General features: G+C 32.8%; 2 protein-coding genes across 4 annotated transcripts in view; one reads left to right on the top strand and one right to left on the bottom strand.

Annotated features, from left to right (window-relative positions):
* Positions 1–2,613, bottom strand: part of LOC140434599 (microtubule-associated protein 1 light chain 3 beta-like) — a 67,222-nt gene extending 64,609 nt beyond the window's left edge. Inside the window, exon 1 of the mRNA XM_072522980.1 lies at positions 2,442–2,613. Coding sequence (XP_072379081.1) covers positions 2,442–2,613 — 172 coding nt within the window. The remainder of the gene's footprint in view (positions 1–2,441) is intronic.
* The window catches only part of Hcs (holocarboxylase synthetase-like protein), a 161,093-nt gene that overhangs the window by 76,193 nt on the left and 67,269 nt on the right, over positions 1–17,631 (top strand). The window contains exon 1 of one of the 3 annotated variants that reach the window (XM_072522974.1): positions 2,780–2,915. The exons of the other annotated variants lie outside the window; for them this stretch is intronic. Within the exon in view, the coding sequence (XP_072379075.1) occupies positions 2,907–2,915 (9 nt within the window). The 5' untranslated portion in view covers positions 2,780–2,906. Of the gene's footprint in view, positions 1–2,779; positions 2,916–17,631 lie in introns of those variants that run through there. 3 annotated transcript variants of the gene reach the window in all.

Consider the following 17,631-nt stretch of genomic DNA (forward strand, 5'->3'; position numbering starts at 1 on the left):
AAATTGTCGCATTGACCTAAATAACACTCAATTAGAACAAGTTCACAAATTCAGATACTTAGGATTAGAAATAAATGATAAGTGGGATCATGGGCGCCGCCAGGATTATTTTCAGGGGTGAATTTGCATCTACACTACTGACAGGAAACGTATGAATGCATCTTGATATACAAATAACAATAATTGACAAGAATGAAATTGGATTTTGGCTCTTTTATAAGTTAGCCCAAAGCTAATTAGTTTTTGGAGAGGGGAAGTGTAGTTTTGTTCAAAATATTTGTTCCCTTGAGAAAATATTAACACTAAATTATGGACCAAACCTATTAAAATTATAAGAGTGATTATGTAAAATCGCTCTCAAGTGGGCTTAATTAAGAGGGAACCGTGCAAGTGTTTATGGAGAATTATGAATGCTTTAACACCAAACATAATTTATTACGAAAAGGGAACTTTTAAGTGCACACACTTGACGTATTCTAAGCGATAAAAATAATAATCTCTAGACAGAGTTAACTGAAAATACCGTCTCGTAGAAAGTTTTTAATTTGAAGAAATTGAAACGTCACAAATGCTACGTTTGGTCTGTCCTTCTGTATGATGTTGAAGTGTGGACATTAAAATGAAATACCATGAGACGGTTAGAAGCCTTTGAAATGTGGATTTACTGCAAAATGCTCAGAATATCGTGGACACGACACATTACCAATCAAACACTATTAAACACCGTAAATAGAGAGTTAGAAAGTATGACAACGATTAAGAAAAGAAAAACCTTGTACATAGGCCACATAATGAGAAATGACAACCTGCTACAAATAATAATTGAAGGGAAAATAAAGGACTGAAGAGGAGTAAGCAGAAGAGCCATGTCATGGCTTCGCAATATCAGAGCTTGGACGAGCATGAAGGTTCAATAATTGATTGGCGCAAAATAGAGAACATTTTGATGCAGTTCTTGTAAACCTACAGTAACGGAGTGTACCACAAGAAAAAGTTAATTCTATCTGATTTAATTTAATTTTATCTGACTGATTCATATTGATAATTCAGACATATATTATACGTTTTAAAGTAGATGGTTTTAAAATGATTGTCAATATTTTTGAGTTGCGTTCTGGGACGAATTTGTTGGAAGATAGTTCATTCGATTACATATTACATGAAATCAACTGTAACTAAAGAATACTCGTCAGAAAAATCATAGCATGTGATTTGTCTTTAAAAATACAACTACGGCAATGGTGACAGTAAAATTCTTCTATTAAATATCCTACACTAAATCACGAGGAAAAACCTCATGATAATATCCCGATATAGTAGGTATTTGTTCTTACATTTAGTTTATTCTCAATATTAATACCAAACTCTGATTTTTATGCATGTTATTTTAAAACATAACTGGTGTATCCTCGATATATTATTGACTTACTAATATAGTGGTACATATTTTCTTTCTGTTGAATTTCTTTTTTAATATGAATAACCAGATCCTAGTGCATTCTGCCGAGAAATTTGCGATACAATTGGATATATTTACAATACATTTAATATGGGATCACTAACAGAAGAATTTTAATGTCATCATTGCATGTGGTTGTCTTTTTAATGAGAAATCACATGCTCTGACTTTTCTGCCGGATATTCTTAAGTTAAAATTATTGATTTCATGGAATCGAATGAACTATCTTCCAATAAAGTCATCCCAGGAATGCAACTCAAAAATAGTGATAATATCATTTTAAACTCTACTTTAAAATGCATGATATGCCCGAATCATCAATATGAATGAGTCAGATAAAATTAAATTATTAGAAGAACTTTTTACCACGCAACAATAACAAAATTTGTTTAATTTATTAATGTTTTGTATTTTGAGAACGATTTCCTAGAAGTGGAAATCGAAACGTCAAATAAACTTATTTTAAAGTAAAATTTTGGCTTATTCTCAATAAAAATAGTAAATTGTGTAAAATATCACAAGAAAATAGTTTTAAAACAATATTAAGAAACCGGTGTATATTGCATGTTCAAAATAAAAAAAAAAGAAATAATGACACATTGGCAACAGTTAATAATGATTAAGATCATTAAGACAAAAAGAGGCGGGAGACATGCAAATCAATATACAACATAGAATTGATTTTTTGATTGATAGAATGTGTAAAGCAATGGATGAACTTTAATGAATTCTATGATTATGATCTAAAACAAAAATAAATTCTATTTTGTACTTTTAATCTGAATATTTTATATTTTTTATAATGATTGGTTGGAATCAGACTTTCAAGTTCAAGTGCAAAAAAATTATGAACAAAATTCATTTTTTTTTTTAGTTGCGATCGTTTGCACCCAACACGACAGTATATATGATTATATTATTACTAAATCATGGATTACAAATAAAGGCTACATACAAATATAGAACATAATTAATAACTGACCTATCGTTTTTACGGGCTTCTTGCTGACATTGTTGTTTAAATTGGTTTCTTTCTTCTGCTTCTTGTTATCATTAAAGAGTTTATTCATAATTTTGACTGAGCACAAATTGTTGTTATCACACTCACACAATTTTAAACTGTTCAGACTGTTTTCCTGTAATTTCGAATACATTTATCAAAAACTTTTCGCTAAGTCACTTCACTCGGTACTATGCCGCTATTTATATCTTCGTTGGCGCGTTTGTTTACGCTTTTGGACTTGTTACTGTCAGTGGATGTGATTCGTTCCTAAATTGCTGCCTTACTGGATATTTTGTGGTGAAAACAAAGCGCCGTTTGATTGTTTTTCTTCGATTTCTTATCGTTATCTGGTGACCGAGGACTTACCAGTTTAGGTGGGGGCTACGAGTTCAACAAATAAATATGGAAAATTTATTTATAGTTTAAACATACCAATAAAGCCTTATGCGTCAGGTAGGATTTACTTTATTATTAGTACACAGTATAGGTTATTTTTATATATGCCTGGAAATGTTTTTGTTTGAATAGATGATTAGAGTTTTATCTGGCACGTAAGTTAAATTTGGAGAAAGTCACTTAATGTTTATTCTTATAATCGTTTATTTGAATTTATTTTATATTTGTGTACTTTAAATAGCTACTAATTATGTAAGGCTAAAACAGAATGCATTTTATTTTGAAATAAATGTAAATAATTCTGAGTAATGATAGATGTAGGAGACGTCCATGAAAATTATGTGCCCGCGGAGGAAAATACGTTCCAAACGTATAAAAGTTGGTAAAATACCAAATTCATTACATTGCGTTCTGTCGATTATACTACTTTAGCCAGCTAAAAACTGCTTGGCCATAAACCTGCAGCTATCAGTTGTCGAATTTTATCAATCAAAATTATGCATTTCGCTCAAGAGTAAAGTACCTTTATACACTCGCGATCATAAAATCCGGGTCACCTTATAAATTTCAAGTTTCTGGAATATTTTTGCCTCTAGTGCAGTAATAACCTTTTTTTAGGCTAACGTATTTTTTATTTGTCATCAATGTTTGTTTTGAAAAAAAAAACGGTTTTTTATTGTTTTTATTGAAAAAGCAGAAAACAAACCAAATTGTTGATAAAACAGGCATACGAAAAAAATGGAAAATACAGAACGTGGTAAAATGTCAGTGAAATTTCAATGACTAATATCGTGTATTGCCTCCACTTGCTCTAATGACCTCTTGCAGACGACGGGGCATACTCTCAATTTTTCTTCGGATTACATGTTGTGGTATGTTATTCCACTCTCACTAACAGATCCTTAAGCTCCTGTCCGTTGTTAGGAGGAGATGTTAGGGGTTAAATACGTTTTTTCAAATCGTCCCAGATATGTTCGATGGGATTCAGGTCCGAAGACCTAGCTGGCCAGGGTAACCTCGTAATTCCAACCTCGTCCAAGTATTGCATACTGATCGTGGCAACGTGCGTTTGCCGTTGTTCTGCATAAAAACGACGTTTTCTCCAAGCCTTGCCATGGTATGCATAACATGTTCTTCCAGAATCTCCGTAATGTCCCCTCGTGTAGTTAAGGACCCATTTTCGATGAAGGGTAATTCTGTGCGGAAGTCGGAAGATACACCTCCCCAAGCCATGACCGAGCCTCCACCAAATGGCATTCTTGGAGCAATGCAAGCTTGTGAAAATCATTCACCGGTTCTCCTCCAAACTCTTACACGTCCATCGGATCCAGTTAGGCAGAAACGGGATTCATCTGAGAATAACTCTTTGCTCCAATCGTTAATTCCCAAAGCGCGTATTGTCGAGCAAAAGCTAGTCGTGCAACTCGATGTGCCAGGCAAAGTGCAGTCCTGTAGCCATTACCCGAGAAGATAGTCCAAAAGAACGAAATCTTCACCTGACTGTTGCAACGCTAACATGCTTGCGATTTCGTACTTCCTGTAGACGATTTCGATGCATAATCGCAGTTGAGGTCCGGTTTCATAAAACCTGAAATACAAGAAAACGGTCATCTCGTACCGTGATCATTCTTCTTCGTCCAGAGCCAGGTCGTCTGGATAGCAAACCCTTCTCTTAAAAGCGTAGAAGCACTCGTTGACCCGTAGAAAAGGTTACGCCAACAGTTCTTGCGACTTGCCGTTGAGTGTGACCGTCTTTCACAAGCGCAACAATTTGAGCCGTTTCATCAACAGTCAAGGGTATTTTTGGCAAAAAATAAACAATAATAAACACTAATAAACACTAATGGCGGCAATAATAAATGTTTGTTCGTTGCGTTTGAACAGAAAGTCGAAGCACAAATGAGACATTTAAAACAAGCGGCAGTTACAGGTACCGTTCATTTTGGGAAGTGTGCGCTTTCCCGCGAAATCGGCACTATTAAAATTCTTTGTTGCAAAGGAATCCGCTAAGCCGACAACAATTCCCAGAAACATGCATTAGTTTGTATTTGTGTTATTATTATTTACGATAAAGCTCGTTAAAAATGAAATATCGGTGATTTTCAAGGTGACCCGGATTTTATGATCGCGAGTGTATTTTAAATATCAAAAATTGTTATTAAGGAAACTTGTTTGAAATTATGTTTTAATATGCAAGTACATCCTTTACATTAAAATTTTTCTCAAATTACTGATACTGGACATCATTTTTATTTATTACACATATTATGACACTCCTCCGTTCGATAAAAAATGATAAGCAAATTTTCACAAAACCAAATTGATTAAAAATTTAACGATATTGAAGAGTTAATAACCTTTCAATTAGTTAATATCTGCCTTGTAACATTGTAGCAATGCATTTAAATTTATAATACTGTAATAATTAATTGTGTTCTAATCATTTATTGAACATTATTAGCTCCCTCAATTTACTAACCACTCAACATATTCGCCTTCTCTTTCAATACAGGTAAGTGATATACCACGAGTTTTTCAAAGCCCTTCTTACCATAACCGGAGTAATACCTTTGATTGAAATGTTGGATATAATATTTCAGTCAACGGTAATACTCTGAACCTATTCTTTAATCATCATCATCAACCTGTTTGCGTCCACTGCTGGACATAGGCGCCCCTCAGCTCTTTCCAGATGAGCAGAATCTGTAGATGATACATATTTAATTTAAATGGGATACCCTGTATATTTTTGCAGGTTTTAAGAGAACTTGTTATTCCCAATTCATACATACCAATTTTTAGTAGAAAAAAAATTGCTAAAACGAGAAATAAATCCCTTAATAGTTAAAGAATAGGTAAGTTTATTTAAGGCCAATGAGAATGATAATTTCAAAAAATCAACTCAAATGTTCAAAATGCTCTGTGATCACGTCCTGACAATGTACAAGCCTATTATTAATTTCATGAGTCAGTCTCCCTAAAACTTCTCCACGTATTAGTTTACATTGATCAAAAATTATTTGTTTCAAATCCTGCAAACATGTTGATCGCCTAATGTAAACCCGCGATTTTAGATAACCCCAAAGAAAATAATCTAACGGATTAAGGTCCGGAGAGCGAGCAGGTTACTCTATGTATCCTCTACGTCCGATCCATCATCTAATCCGTCGATAATAGTTGGTAAGCGCTCCCTCTTGTTGAAACTAAAATATTTGTGGTAACTGCTCTTTGGGGGTCACTATAAAATGACTACTTCTTATCTTATATGTTCTTTTATAATTGGAAATTTTTTAAAAATGTTTATATATATATATATATATATATATATATATATATATATATATATATATATATATATACACACACACTGGGATGCAAAATTAAACGGACACCCAGATGTTTCCTAAACACTGACGTTTAAAAAAGTTTAAGATGTTTCCAATTTAGTATCTATGTAATAAAAAACAAAATTTAAAAGTAAAATTTATTACAAATCAAATATTTAAGAAAGAAAAAAGAATAAAATAAAAAAAAATCAAAATCAACAAATTCTAAATTTTAAACATCTTTTAATAAAAAATGATATTTATTGGGGTATTACCTCTATGAGCTATAATTGTGGCTCTCATTTGATGCATACCTACTTTGGATTAAGGCAGCAAATTCTTCCTTAGGAATATGCTCTCCTTCGTCACGAGATATTTGCTCCAAGTCATGTTATTCTTGCAATGTGCGAATGAGCATCATCCTAAATCAGAGAAAAGTTTTCTTCAAAGAATGGGGCAAATGGTACTACATAGTCTTCCAAACATTGTTCAATATACCTTTCATCGTTTAAATTGTCCCGATAAATTGTAACAAGTTCTGTATGAACCTCTAGGGAAATACTTGCCCACAGCATTACACACCTTCACCAAATTAAACTTGGGAGTAAAACAACATCGCTGATAACGTTCACCAACTCTTCTCTAAATCCTAGGCCGCCCATTCGATCAGTATCCGTTACATTTTAATTCACCCGTGAAGAGCACGGCATCTCTTCTTTAACACCCCAATTAAGATCTTCGCGAGTGAAGTATAAACGTTGGCTCCGATGATCTGCTGTTCGGTTACAGGTATTCTGGACCTCAATACACCTAATGAAGCGATCTTCAACTTAAATTGTATTACATCTCAAACATTGCATTGTAAACTCAAAATCTTTGTATTGGATCAAACACTGTACTTCGAGAAATTTGTAAATCATTTTTGATATAACGAATGTTTCGCCCATCATCCTGTTACACGACAGTTTGTGCAATTTTTTTCTGGTGTCATCATTTTGTTATTGCAATTTTTGAAAAGGGGAAAACTAAAAAACACTAAAGCCAAACTTACAAACACTGAAAATACCAAAGTAGACTTAAAATAATGCTGTTTAATTTAAAGCACAATTTCACATTCATATCAAAAAGTGTGTGTAGAACTATTGTTGTTCGCAAAAATCCTCTAAATAGGTTGGAACAAGAAAAAAATGTAAAGTAAAATTCAAACAAATTTAAGTTGTTATATAACGATGAGAAAATACATAAAGATTAAACACCGACACACGAAGCACGTGTCTATTTTAAAGTTAAATGGAAAACCAATGTAGTTAAAAATACAAAACATTTAATAGTAAAATTATCACATGATTATTTAAAAAAACAATTAATAATTACTTGTTAGAAAGCACTTAAAGTGCATACCGGCAAAATTGATAATGATTTAAGGTAAGGCATTTCTTCGAGCAAGAAATTTGTCAAGAAAGGAAAATTAGAAAAACACAGGTATGTGTATTGGCAGAAGCGACGCCGAGTTCAAGTAAACAAATTGCCGATGAAGTTGACTTAAATGAACAAACGATGAAGAATATTTTGAAAAGAACCAATTACCATAGTGCAAAGTCCCAAGTGCAGATCACTCAAGAAATATTTCCTGATGGTCATTTTAAACGGATAGAATTCTGTGAAATTATGATGGAGAAATGCAATAAAAATAATAATTTTTTGAAGAATATTTTGTTTACAGATGAATCATCCTCAATTCCCAAAAAACATAAGCCATCGGTTGTACGTTATTGGTCTCGGGAAAATAAGCATTTGAGTGTGTTGATGCGTACTGTTAGGAGATCATATTATTGGTACTTTTTCGTAGAAGGATATTTAAACGCAGTAAAATATATTCAATTACTGCGAAACCAAATTATTCCTGCACTTCAACATTCAACGATTAGATTTATATTTTTGGAGGATACTAAAGACCAGTTTGTACAGACATGAATTCGAGCGAGCCACCAACATGGAGCACCTGATATAATCGAAGTTAGCCACAACATGTCAGCAAATGAATTCAACGTCATGAGAAAGGCGTTGTATAATACATTTGGTTTCTGTTTGTCACAAGGTGGTGGTTTGTTTGAACATTTAATTTGCTAAGAATTTTATTTGGTGTAGAAATTATAATTGTTTGGAATTATTTTTAATTTAACAGTAGTGTTGGAATTGTTTTATTTTATTTCATTTTTATAGAACTGATTCCATTTTTATATCTACTACTTAAAACAAATCTAAATAAAAATATGGTTTTAAAGAAATATGATTTGAAAAATACCAAATAATATCTTATTTCAATTAAAAACCATAATATTTCGCCCATTGTAATCTTAATTCACTACATCCTTTCGTGATTGAACAGTTAATACTAAATATTAAAATTAAAATATGGTGAGATTGATGTGACGATGCCATTTAATATTTTCTGAATCGTTTTTCTTGTGGCAGCTTAATACAATTTAATATTTTTATTGGGAATAAGCCGCAATTTGACTTTAAAATAAGTCTATTTTGACGTTTTGATTTCGTAAATCGTTCTATCTAATCGAAATAAATAAAATTTATTAATATGTTTTGTATTGCGAAAACGATTTCCGAGGAGGAAATCAAAACGTTAAAATAAACTTATGTTAAGTAAAATTGTGGCTTATTTCCTATAAAAATAGTAAGCTGCCATTTGAATCAATTCGTTTAAATTTAATTGTCTTAGCATATTTTTCAAATGCTAAAAAGATGCCAGGTCAAATAAAAATAACATATTAATAATAACATTACATTATTACTTCCACTATTAAATTTTCGAGGTTTTTCGGGGATCTAATATCGCTATACCTTTTAAATATCTGTCTCTAACTTCCTGCCGTTTAAACTGCACACCTACGTTAAACTCTTTCTGAATCTTTATATATAGTACCTATATATTATACTGCAAACGTCTCATGACAGGTGAGATTGATTCGGACCCGTGCAAAAACATACAGGCATACCGAGCGATAAGAAGTAGTCACTTCAAACTTGTAAATGTAAAAACATGTGTTTCTAACTATCTGAAACTACTTTGAAAGGCTGGAAGAGTTTGTAGAAAATTGCTAGCTAAATAAATTGTCTGCTAGCTTAATAAAATATTAAAATAAGTTATCTCACAGTTATTATGAGACGTAATGTTAAAGGTTTAATCACTTAAAATATTACTTATTTTTTTGTAAATCTGATATTGTTTTTTGGGAGGATTTTTTGGTCGCAAATAATTGCATAGTAATATTTTAGTTTTTACAAAACGCTCGTTACGTTGTGTAAGTACATTGCTTTTTGTTTATTTTTGCATAACTGTCCTACATTTCTTATCGCTTGATGACTAGTTTAATGATTAGAACTTTGCAGAAATTTTATATTGAGATTTTAAACAATAATAAAAGTGTATAAACATACTACAAACTGGAATAATATGTTCGTTGTACGAAAACAGTTAGGGTTGTCAATTACTTATTATTAAGGGTAAACAATATTAAAAACTAGTCGGTAACCAGATTTTTGTATATTTACTAAAAAAATATCCAATATAATGTCGACACGTTCGATATTTTTATTTAATTTAAATCAATTAACGGTAACCGATGATACACTCGTTATTGCCAACAGTGTCTGAACTCCAGCAATATTGATAAACAAAATTGTATAATGCAGCCAGCATAGGCAACGGCCTATATATGAACATTGTTAAGACAAAATTAATGATTTTCTCGAAAATTCAAACACAAGCTGTTCTCCGAATACATGACACTATCGTTGAACAAGTGACGTCCTTCAGATACCTGGGTGCGCTATTGAACAGAAGTTGCGATTCGACGAAAGAAATTCTGTCAAGAATAAAACAGGCTAGGCAGACGTTTATTGATACAAAGAACTTCTTTATAGAACGTGACCTAGAACTTAAACTGAAATCCGTGTACTACGTTCCTATATGTTTTCAATCCTCTATGGCTGCGAGAGTGGGACCTTCAATTCTTCGTTAGAGAAAGGCATCGACGCTTTCAAACTTTACTTTTGTAGGAGAATACTAAAATACGCATTGCATGAACGAAAAGAATAACAAATGCTGACGTTCTTAACGGAATGCAGAGGAACAAGGAGCTGATGCCAACGATCAAAGAGCGTAAGCTAATGTAAATTCAGGGAAAGAGGTCAATAGAAAGAAGACAGAATTCATGGCTCAAGGATTTACGACGATGGCTCCGCAAAACATCATCCGAAATCTTCAGAGCCATTTCATGTTTAATTATTGCTCATTGGGTTGCTAATTGGATTGCCAACAGCAATGTCGTTCGTATAATTTACTCCATGGTACTGCCATTTCCGGTTGGGCCGACGCTAACGCAGCGCTGCTAATGCGACGACATTATCGCTCATATAACAGGCTCCTTACGCGACCGGCCGCTATAGGGATAACGTAGACTTGCCGACGGCAGTCTCGTTGGTATAATTTACTCCATGGTAGTGCCATTGTCCGGATAGTGCGACGACATTAACGCTCGTATAATAGTGCCCTTAAACATAACACCAACAAAATCAGACAAACAATTAAAATTAAGTACCAAATAATTAAATATAATGCAACATCGTAGATCGTAGCCTAAGAAAATAAAAGAAACACGACAAAATAAAAAAACTTAATGCGAAATAAAATAAGATCTTAAGCGGCATCAAGAGGAAAATATCGAAGAGACTATAGAAGAAGATCTATCAAGACCCAATGAAGAAATAAAATCATAATGACAGAAAATAAACAAGGTCAAATAGAAAAGAGTAGAACCAAAATATAGGGTTACACAAGAATAAAACCTCTTCGTTATGTTTACATTAATGTCTGGTATTCTTCGTAATTCGAGCACTGAAGTCGCTCACTAGAAACAGGTCCAACTTTTTTTAATGTTGTCTAGGGCATTTTTCAGATATTAGATATATCTTCGTCGTCTTTGATTGTTTCATGGATGAGTATACTCAGTCTTGTTCAAACTTTTTCTTCTGTATCAACGTCATTCTAGATTAAAAATGTAATCGTTGTAATCTTTGTATCCTTTTTGTTTTCTTCGTAGTCTCTTGTAGTGCACATATCTTAATTCGTATGTGCCACAATTATTCGAAGAGGTGTTGTTCTCTTATATTTTCGTTGTTGCATTGATGTTTATTTCTTTGTATGCTTAGTCGTCTATGAACCAGTCTAGTTCCGAGGAATTTTTCCGACTTTGGATGTATCTTTTTACCCCAGGTGTAGAGGTACCATTCTGAAATGTATTATAAATCCGTACCGGTTGAAAAATACGTGATATCATAACAATAAGAAGACTAATATGGGTAGGGCATCTAGCATAATTCCAACAGAAGGCCATTCCAGACGAATCCTTATGTCACAGTCAGAGGGGCGGTAGACTTAGACAGGTCAAATGAAAGATGAAAGTTGATGTGTATGAAAATGCTAGAAGAATTTGCAACTCACTGCCAACGGTTATCAATGGATAAGACTAAATGGCGAAAACGGATCAAATTTAGACAAATCTACTACTAAAGCATATTTCGAATTTAATAAAAAAGTTAACACAGCTGAATGGTAAAAAATTAAATAAAAAAGGTCAAATTGTCCATTACTTTGACTTCAGTCGGTAAAAGGTAACTTTGGTAATTATAGATATTTAAAAAGTCTAAAACTTTTAAAGGTCAGTGACAAATACTATCAACTTATCTATTTTGTATTTAAAAAATACAGAACAAAAGGCGGTGAGATCAAATAATTCATTGGTTTTCGTAGAAAAATAATAAAGTTGCATTGTTATACTCAAATTATATTATTTGCTCGATTGCTATATTTTCTTAAAAAGTGGTCATTTATTAGATATTAATTTTTGCGAAAATGCGGTGCCGAACATTTTTCAATAATCTTGTAAAACTAATTAATAAAAATAAACAACTATTACATACTAATTAATGCAGCAAATTAACTTTTTTTTTGGTCATTTTCTGACCTTCTAAATGATATCACAACCGATATGGTGACGAATTTATAATTCTATAACTTCGATAATTGGTAGTAAAGTTAAGAGCTATCATGCACTTTCGATAAGGATAAGAACAATTAATGATTTCTGCATGACCAATACACCGCGAATTCTCCACCTGTCTTATTTACCGACGTTTTTCAGACGAATATTACAAATTTACGTATGTTTTTTATTTTTAAAGATAATGATAAACTAAAATATATGTTTTTCAGTTTGGCAATTTTAAGATACGAGAAGGTTTCTGAAATGGAATGTATTAAAATAAAAAACCAAATATATTTCAGTAAATACTCTATTATGCCATATACTAAATGTAATAAACGAAATATGTGTTTATATTTCTGTTTTTGATATAATAGCACATATCATCACTAATCCCACTTTATGTGAAAACTGTAATATCCCACTAAGTGTTAAGCATGTACTTGTAGAGATACCAGTTGCAGAGACAGAACAACCACATCATCGGACCAACAAATGAAATCTTAGGAGAAAATTGTAAAATTGAACATTTGGTAAAATTCCTTAAAGATATCAATGTATTTAACAAAATCTAACATTTGTAAATAAATTATCTTATGTATATGTATATAATATGTCGCTAATAACCTCAGAGGTTGATGCGACTATTTTGTAAAATAAAAAAAAGCACATATCATATTTGTACCAAAAGTATAAAAATAAGTATTTTAATGGAGTTAACGGTCAAAGAGATCTTTAAACTATTATTGGTCAATTTCTTTGTATTGGAAATCAGTGCTGTGGAAATCTATGGCTTTACGTGTTCCAAATGAAAACTTATGCGTCGAAATTTTCATCACTTGTCGCTTGTATATTTAATGGTACTGGTTTGAGTTTGATTAAGTGTTTAGTAAAATCCATGATAGATTGGATCTATAAAGGGTAGAAGATCGTGAGTAGCCGAGAGGCTACTCCCACCCTACCTCCCACTTCGAGCGACATTTACGCGAAAACGATTTGTTATGCATGTTGTTACGAGGCGCTCATGCAAAATGTTAATATGTATATAATGTGTATATAAAAAGTACTTGACAAGACAAGCGTATTTGAAAACGTTAAAAACAGTCCTCTATCACATATGGTTATGCGGGAAATTCATGCCCATTTTACGCTTCGATATCTCGGCAACCAATAAATCGACTGTATTGTTATTTTTTAAGAAGTGTCTTTCCTTTTGTGTTTGAATACTTGAACCTTTCTTTATATGTCAAAAAATGCAAAATTATTCTGCAAACACTATTAAACCGATCCTAACAAAATTTAATGAAAACTGTAGGTTATGTTTAATGAGTCAAAAATTTTTAAAGGAAAAACTCTATTTTTTGCACTTTTTTTCCTATTTGCTATTTTTTAAACAATAAACATTAAATTTTCAATTTCTACCTGGACATATTATCTAAAAGTACTTGAAAGACGAAAGTTTTACCTTGCATATTTTTTTTGTAGACATCTCTCGTGTTATAGGCGAAAATATGGGCGCAAAAATAAAAATTTTCCATTTTTTTCATGTTTGGCTAAAAAATTAATCACAAGGTTTGCAACGGGCGCATATCGTGAGTATTAATACAAGAATAGAAGTGATTCCAGCAAAAAAAAATAGACTCCTACGGAAAATGTCCATCCTATATCTAATAATATTTTCTGAAAAACATATTTGTCATTTCAAATGAGGTTATTTATCAGACCACATATTTTATTGTCGACATAGTCCAGTTGACTTCATTGGCATAAGCCCCATGCAAAGGTTTTCCATATATAATAGATGCATGTTTTTCATCGATGGATAGATAGTGTAAGCGCGCATTTCTTGTTGTCCCAGTTTAAGTCATCCACTACGATAAGTGCGAGATACAACATTTATATGATTCGGATTGCTTATGAAGATTCATAAAATTATTAATTATCTATCTCCAGTCCTTTCTGTTCTGCTATTCTCCATCTCTAAGGTCTCGTCTTTCCATGGCGTTGTCCACTTCATCCCTCCATGATCTTCGGGGTCTACCTGTTTTCCTTCTTCCTATTGGGCTCCAATCCGAAATCTTTGCTATCCACCTTGTATGATCTGTTCTTCTCACATGCCCATACCAAATTAAACGTTTTTCTTCGATTTAGCTGAGTATGTCTTGTTCTACTGCGATTCTTCGTTTTATCTCCTCATTTCTGATGCGATCCATTTTTGTCACTCTGCAGCTTCTTCTCATGAACTCCATTTTAGTTGCTGTGATTTTGGACCTGTTTCGTTTATTTATTACCCAATTCTCTGCTCCATAGGTCATTATACTGCGTACCAAGGTGTTATAAATTCTCTTTGTATTTCTGGTAATCTGTCTATCCCACAGTATCCCGTTCATTTGTTTAATAGATGTTCTTGTCTGTGCTAATCTGCTGGTTATCTCTTGCTCGGTGGTTCCATTTTTTGAGAGTATGAATCCTAAATATTTGAATTTGTCAGTGCCGTTAATTTCCCTATTATCGCCCATTTCCAAGTTTCTCACTGGTTCTTGCTCTGTTGTTAAATATTCGGTCTTTTCTAGATTTATTTCCAGTCCATTTTTTGTGTATTCCTTTTTTAATTTTCGGAGCATATACCACAGATCTTCATCTTGAGCCGTTACCACTTGGTCATCTGCAAAGCTTAATGTGTACAAGAAGTTGTCCCGGATTGGTATTCTTATCCCTTCACATTTCCTTTTCCATGGTTTTAATATTTGTTCGAGGAATATCTTGAACAGTGTCGGAGATGTAGAGCATCCCTGCAATAAGTCTTTTGTGGTCTTAAATTCGTTGGAGTATTTATTGCCGGTTTTAACTCTTACCTTGTTGTTGTTGTAAAGGTTTTTTACGGCTTCTATTAACCTCTGAGTTATTCCGATTTCCTTCATCGTGTTCCATAGTTGTTTTCTGGGGACCGTGTCATATGCCTTTTTTAAATATATGAATGCCATGTGTACTGGTCTATTTTTTGCCATTTTTTTTTTGTATAAACGTGGTCTATGCAAGATCTTCCTGCCGTGAACCCCGCCTGATCTTCTCCGATTTTATTTGAGATAGATTTTTCCAGTTTTTGTTTCAGTATTTTTCCATATAACCTGCCCATACCTGCTATCACACTGATGCCTCTGTAGTTCCCGCATTTCTTCTTATCTCCCTTTTTATGTATCGAGGTTATATATGCTTTGGACCATTCATCTGGTATTTCGTTCAGGTTTATAGCGTTACTGAACATTTAGTGTATAATTCTGTGTAGTTTGTCCGTTCCGTACTTAATTAGTTCATTAACGATTCCTCCTGGTCAACCTGATTTTTTGTTCTTTAAAGTCTTTATGGTATTCTTTACTTCGATTAATGTTATCTCAATCTGTTCTTCATTCTGATTTTGTTGTTGTTCCTGTTCTGTGTCTGTCTCTATGAAATCTGGGCGGTTTTCTGTGAGTAGTTCTTTATAGTATTCTTCCCACTCTTTTTCTGATATGTATTGTATTTGGACCTTTTCGTTGTTATTCTTCCATAAAGATTTTAGTATTTTCCAGGATTCCCCAAGTTTCCCCAAAGCTTCTAATGCCGCCTTTTTTATGCTGTGTTTGACGTGCTCGTACGTTTCTTTGACGTTTCTGAAACCGAAATCCTGTAACTTCTGGTCCAGTCTTCTCTGGTATAGGTATCTTATGGATTCCTCTTGAAGTAAATTTATGTTGAACTTTATTTCTTCTTCTTTCTGCTCATTTTCTACTTGGTCTTCTGCGTGTTCTTTCTTCCTTCTAGTTTGGGTGTTCAACGTGTAGGGAAACCCCATTTGTGAAATTATTAATCGGTGATCAGTGCCACATTCGGCTTCTCTCTTTACTCGTGTATCTCTAATTTTGATAGTACTACTTTTGCTGACAATTATGTAATAGATAATGGATCAGATGTTTCTCGTTGTTTGTACATACGTGTATTTATGTATGTCCTTATTAATTAATTAATTAATTAATTATCAAATTATTATTTTAAAATTTAAAGGAAAAATTCCAGTGGTTAGCTATATACCATAGTTTTAAAAATCTTGCTATGAAGTAAAAACTATTTGTATAAAATGATATAAAATTTGTTATTTTTTTTTTTTTAAATATCCAAAATGGATTAATAAATTGTCAGAACTTTTTCAGTGCTGTCGGACCATCCTCAGTGGAAAACGTCTATATAGTAGTTGAAAGCCACATAACGAGGTCAGATGACCCACAAATTACATAATTAAATAATAGTTTTTATAATTATCATGACACTAGGTCGATGTTAAAGGATTACGTGTTTAAGGGAACATACAGACCCCCGCTCGAGAACTGGACGTAGTCTCAACAAAATGGCTGTTACCACTCGTTGGGACTATTATACGTACATTTCTCGTATGTATGTTCCCTTAAAAATGTAATCCTTTAACATTGACCAAGTGTCATAATGTTTATCAAATTTATTACTTTAAGTATGTAATTTGAGGATCATCTGTTCTTGTTATTTGTCGAGTTTCAACTACTATATCGCTTGAGTAGTCGGGTGGGGCCTGTGGGACCAGCGACAATTTATTTCTAATGCCCCACTGCTTATTTTATATCAGAGTGCGCTTCGTTAGTTAGTACCTTTCTGTCACATGTCGAACAACAGTGAACAACTGTGTGTATAATAGTTCGCCAGTTATTTGCACTTTTGGTCTGTTAGACTCTATCCGACTATTCGAGTAAATTTATTTTCCTATTTTTTGTGAAGTATAACCTACATAGAGTAAGTATTTCAATTCCTATGGTTATATATATATATATATATATATATATATATATATATATATATATATATATATATATAAATGTAGTAATGTTCCAGCCTTTAATTTTTTTCTCTTCTATTTCAGATTTCAGTGATGGATCCTTATCTGAAAGAAATTCAAATATTACAACAGCTCTATGATGAAGTAGAAGAAGAATATATTGATTTGGAAAGCGAGCTAGAATCAGAAAGGGTTGAAGAAAGTGATCACAACACAGACACAGAAGAAGAACTGGAAACAGAATTGGAGGGAGGATTGGGGAGGAACCTGCAACTTCAAAATATTTTGAAGTAATTACGGAAAACTGGCGACTCTTTTATTATGCAAAAGATGGCATATCTTGAAGAAATCATGTGCCCCCAAAAAATGTTCGAACAAGAAGTTATAATTTGATTTCATACTTACCAGGTTCAAAAGGAAATGCTCGTCAAGCAGTTGATCCTTTAGAGTTTTATAAATGTTTTATTGATGATAATATTCTCGAAACCACACAAACATATTTATTTCTAAACTAAGAAACAATTATGCAGATCCTAATGAAGGCA

Source organism: Diabrotica undecimpunctata, chromosome 2 (genome assembly GCF_040954645.1).
Source record: "Diabrotica undecimpunctata isolate CICGRU chromosome 2, icDiaUnde3, whole genome shotgun sequence".
NCBI classification, from domain to species: Eukaryota; Metazoa; Arthropoda; class Insecta; order Coleoptera; family Chrysomelidae; genus Diabrotica; species Diabrotica undecimpunctata.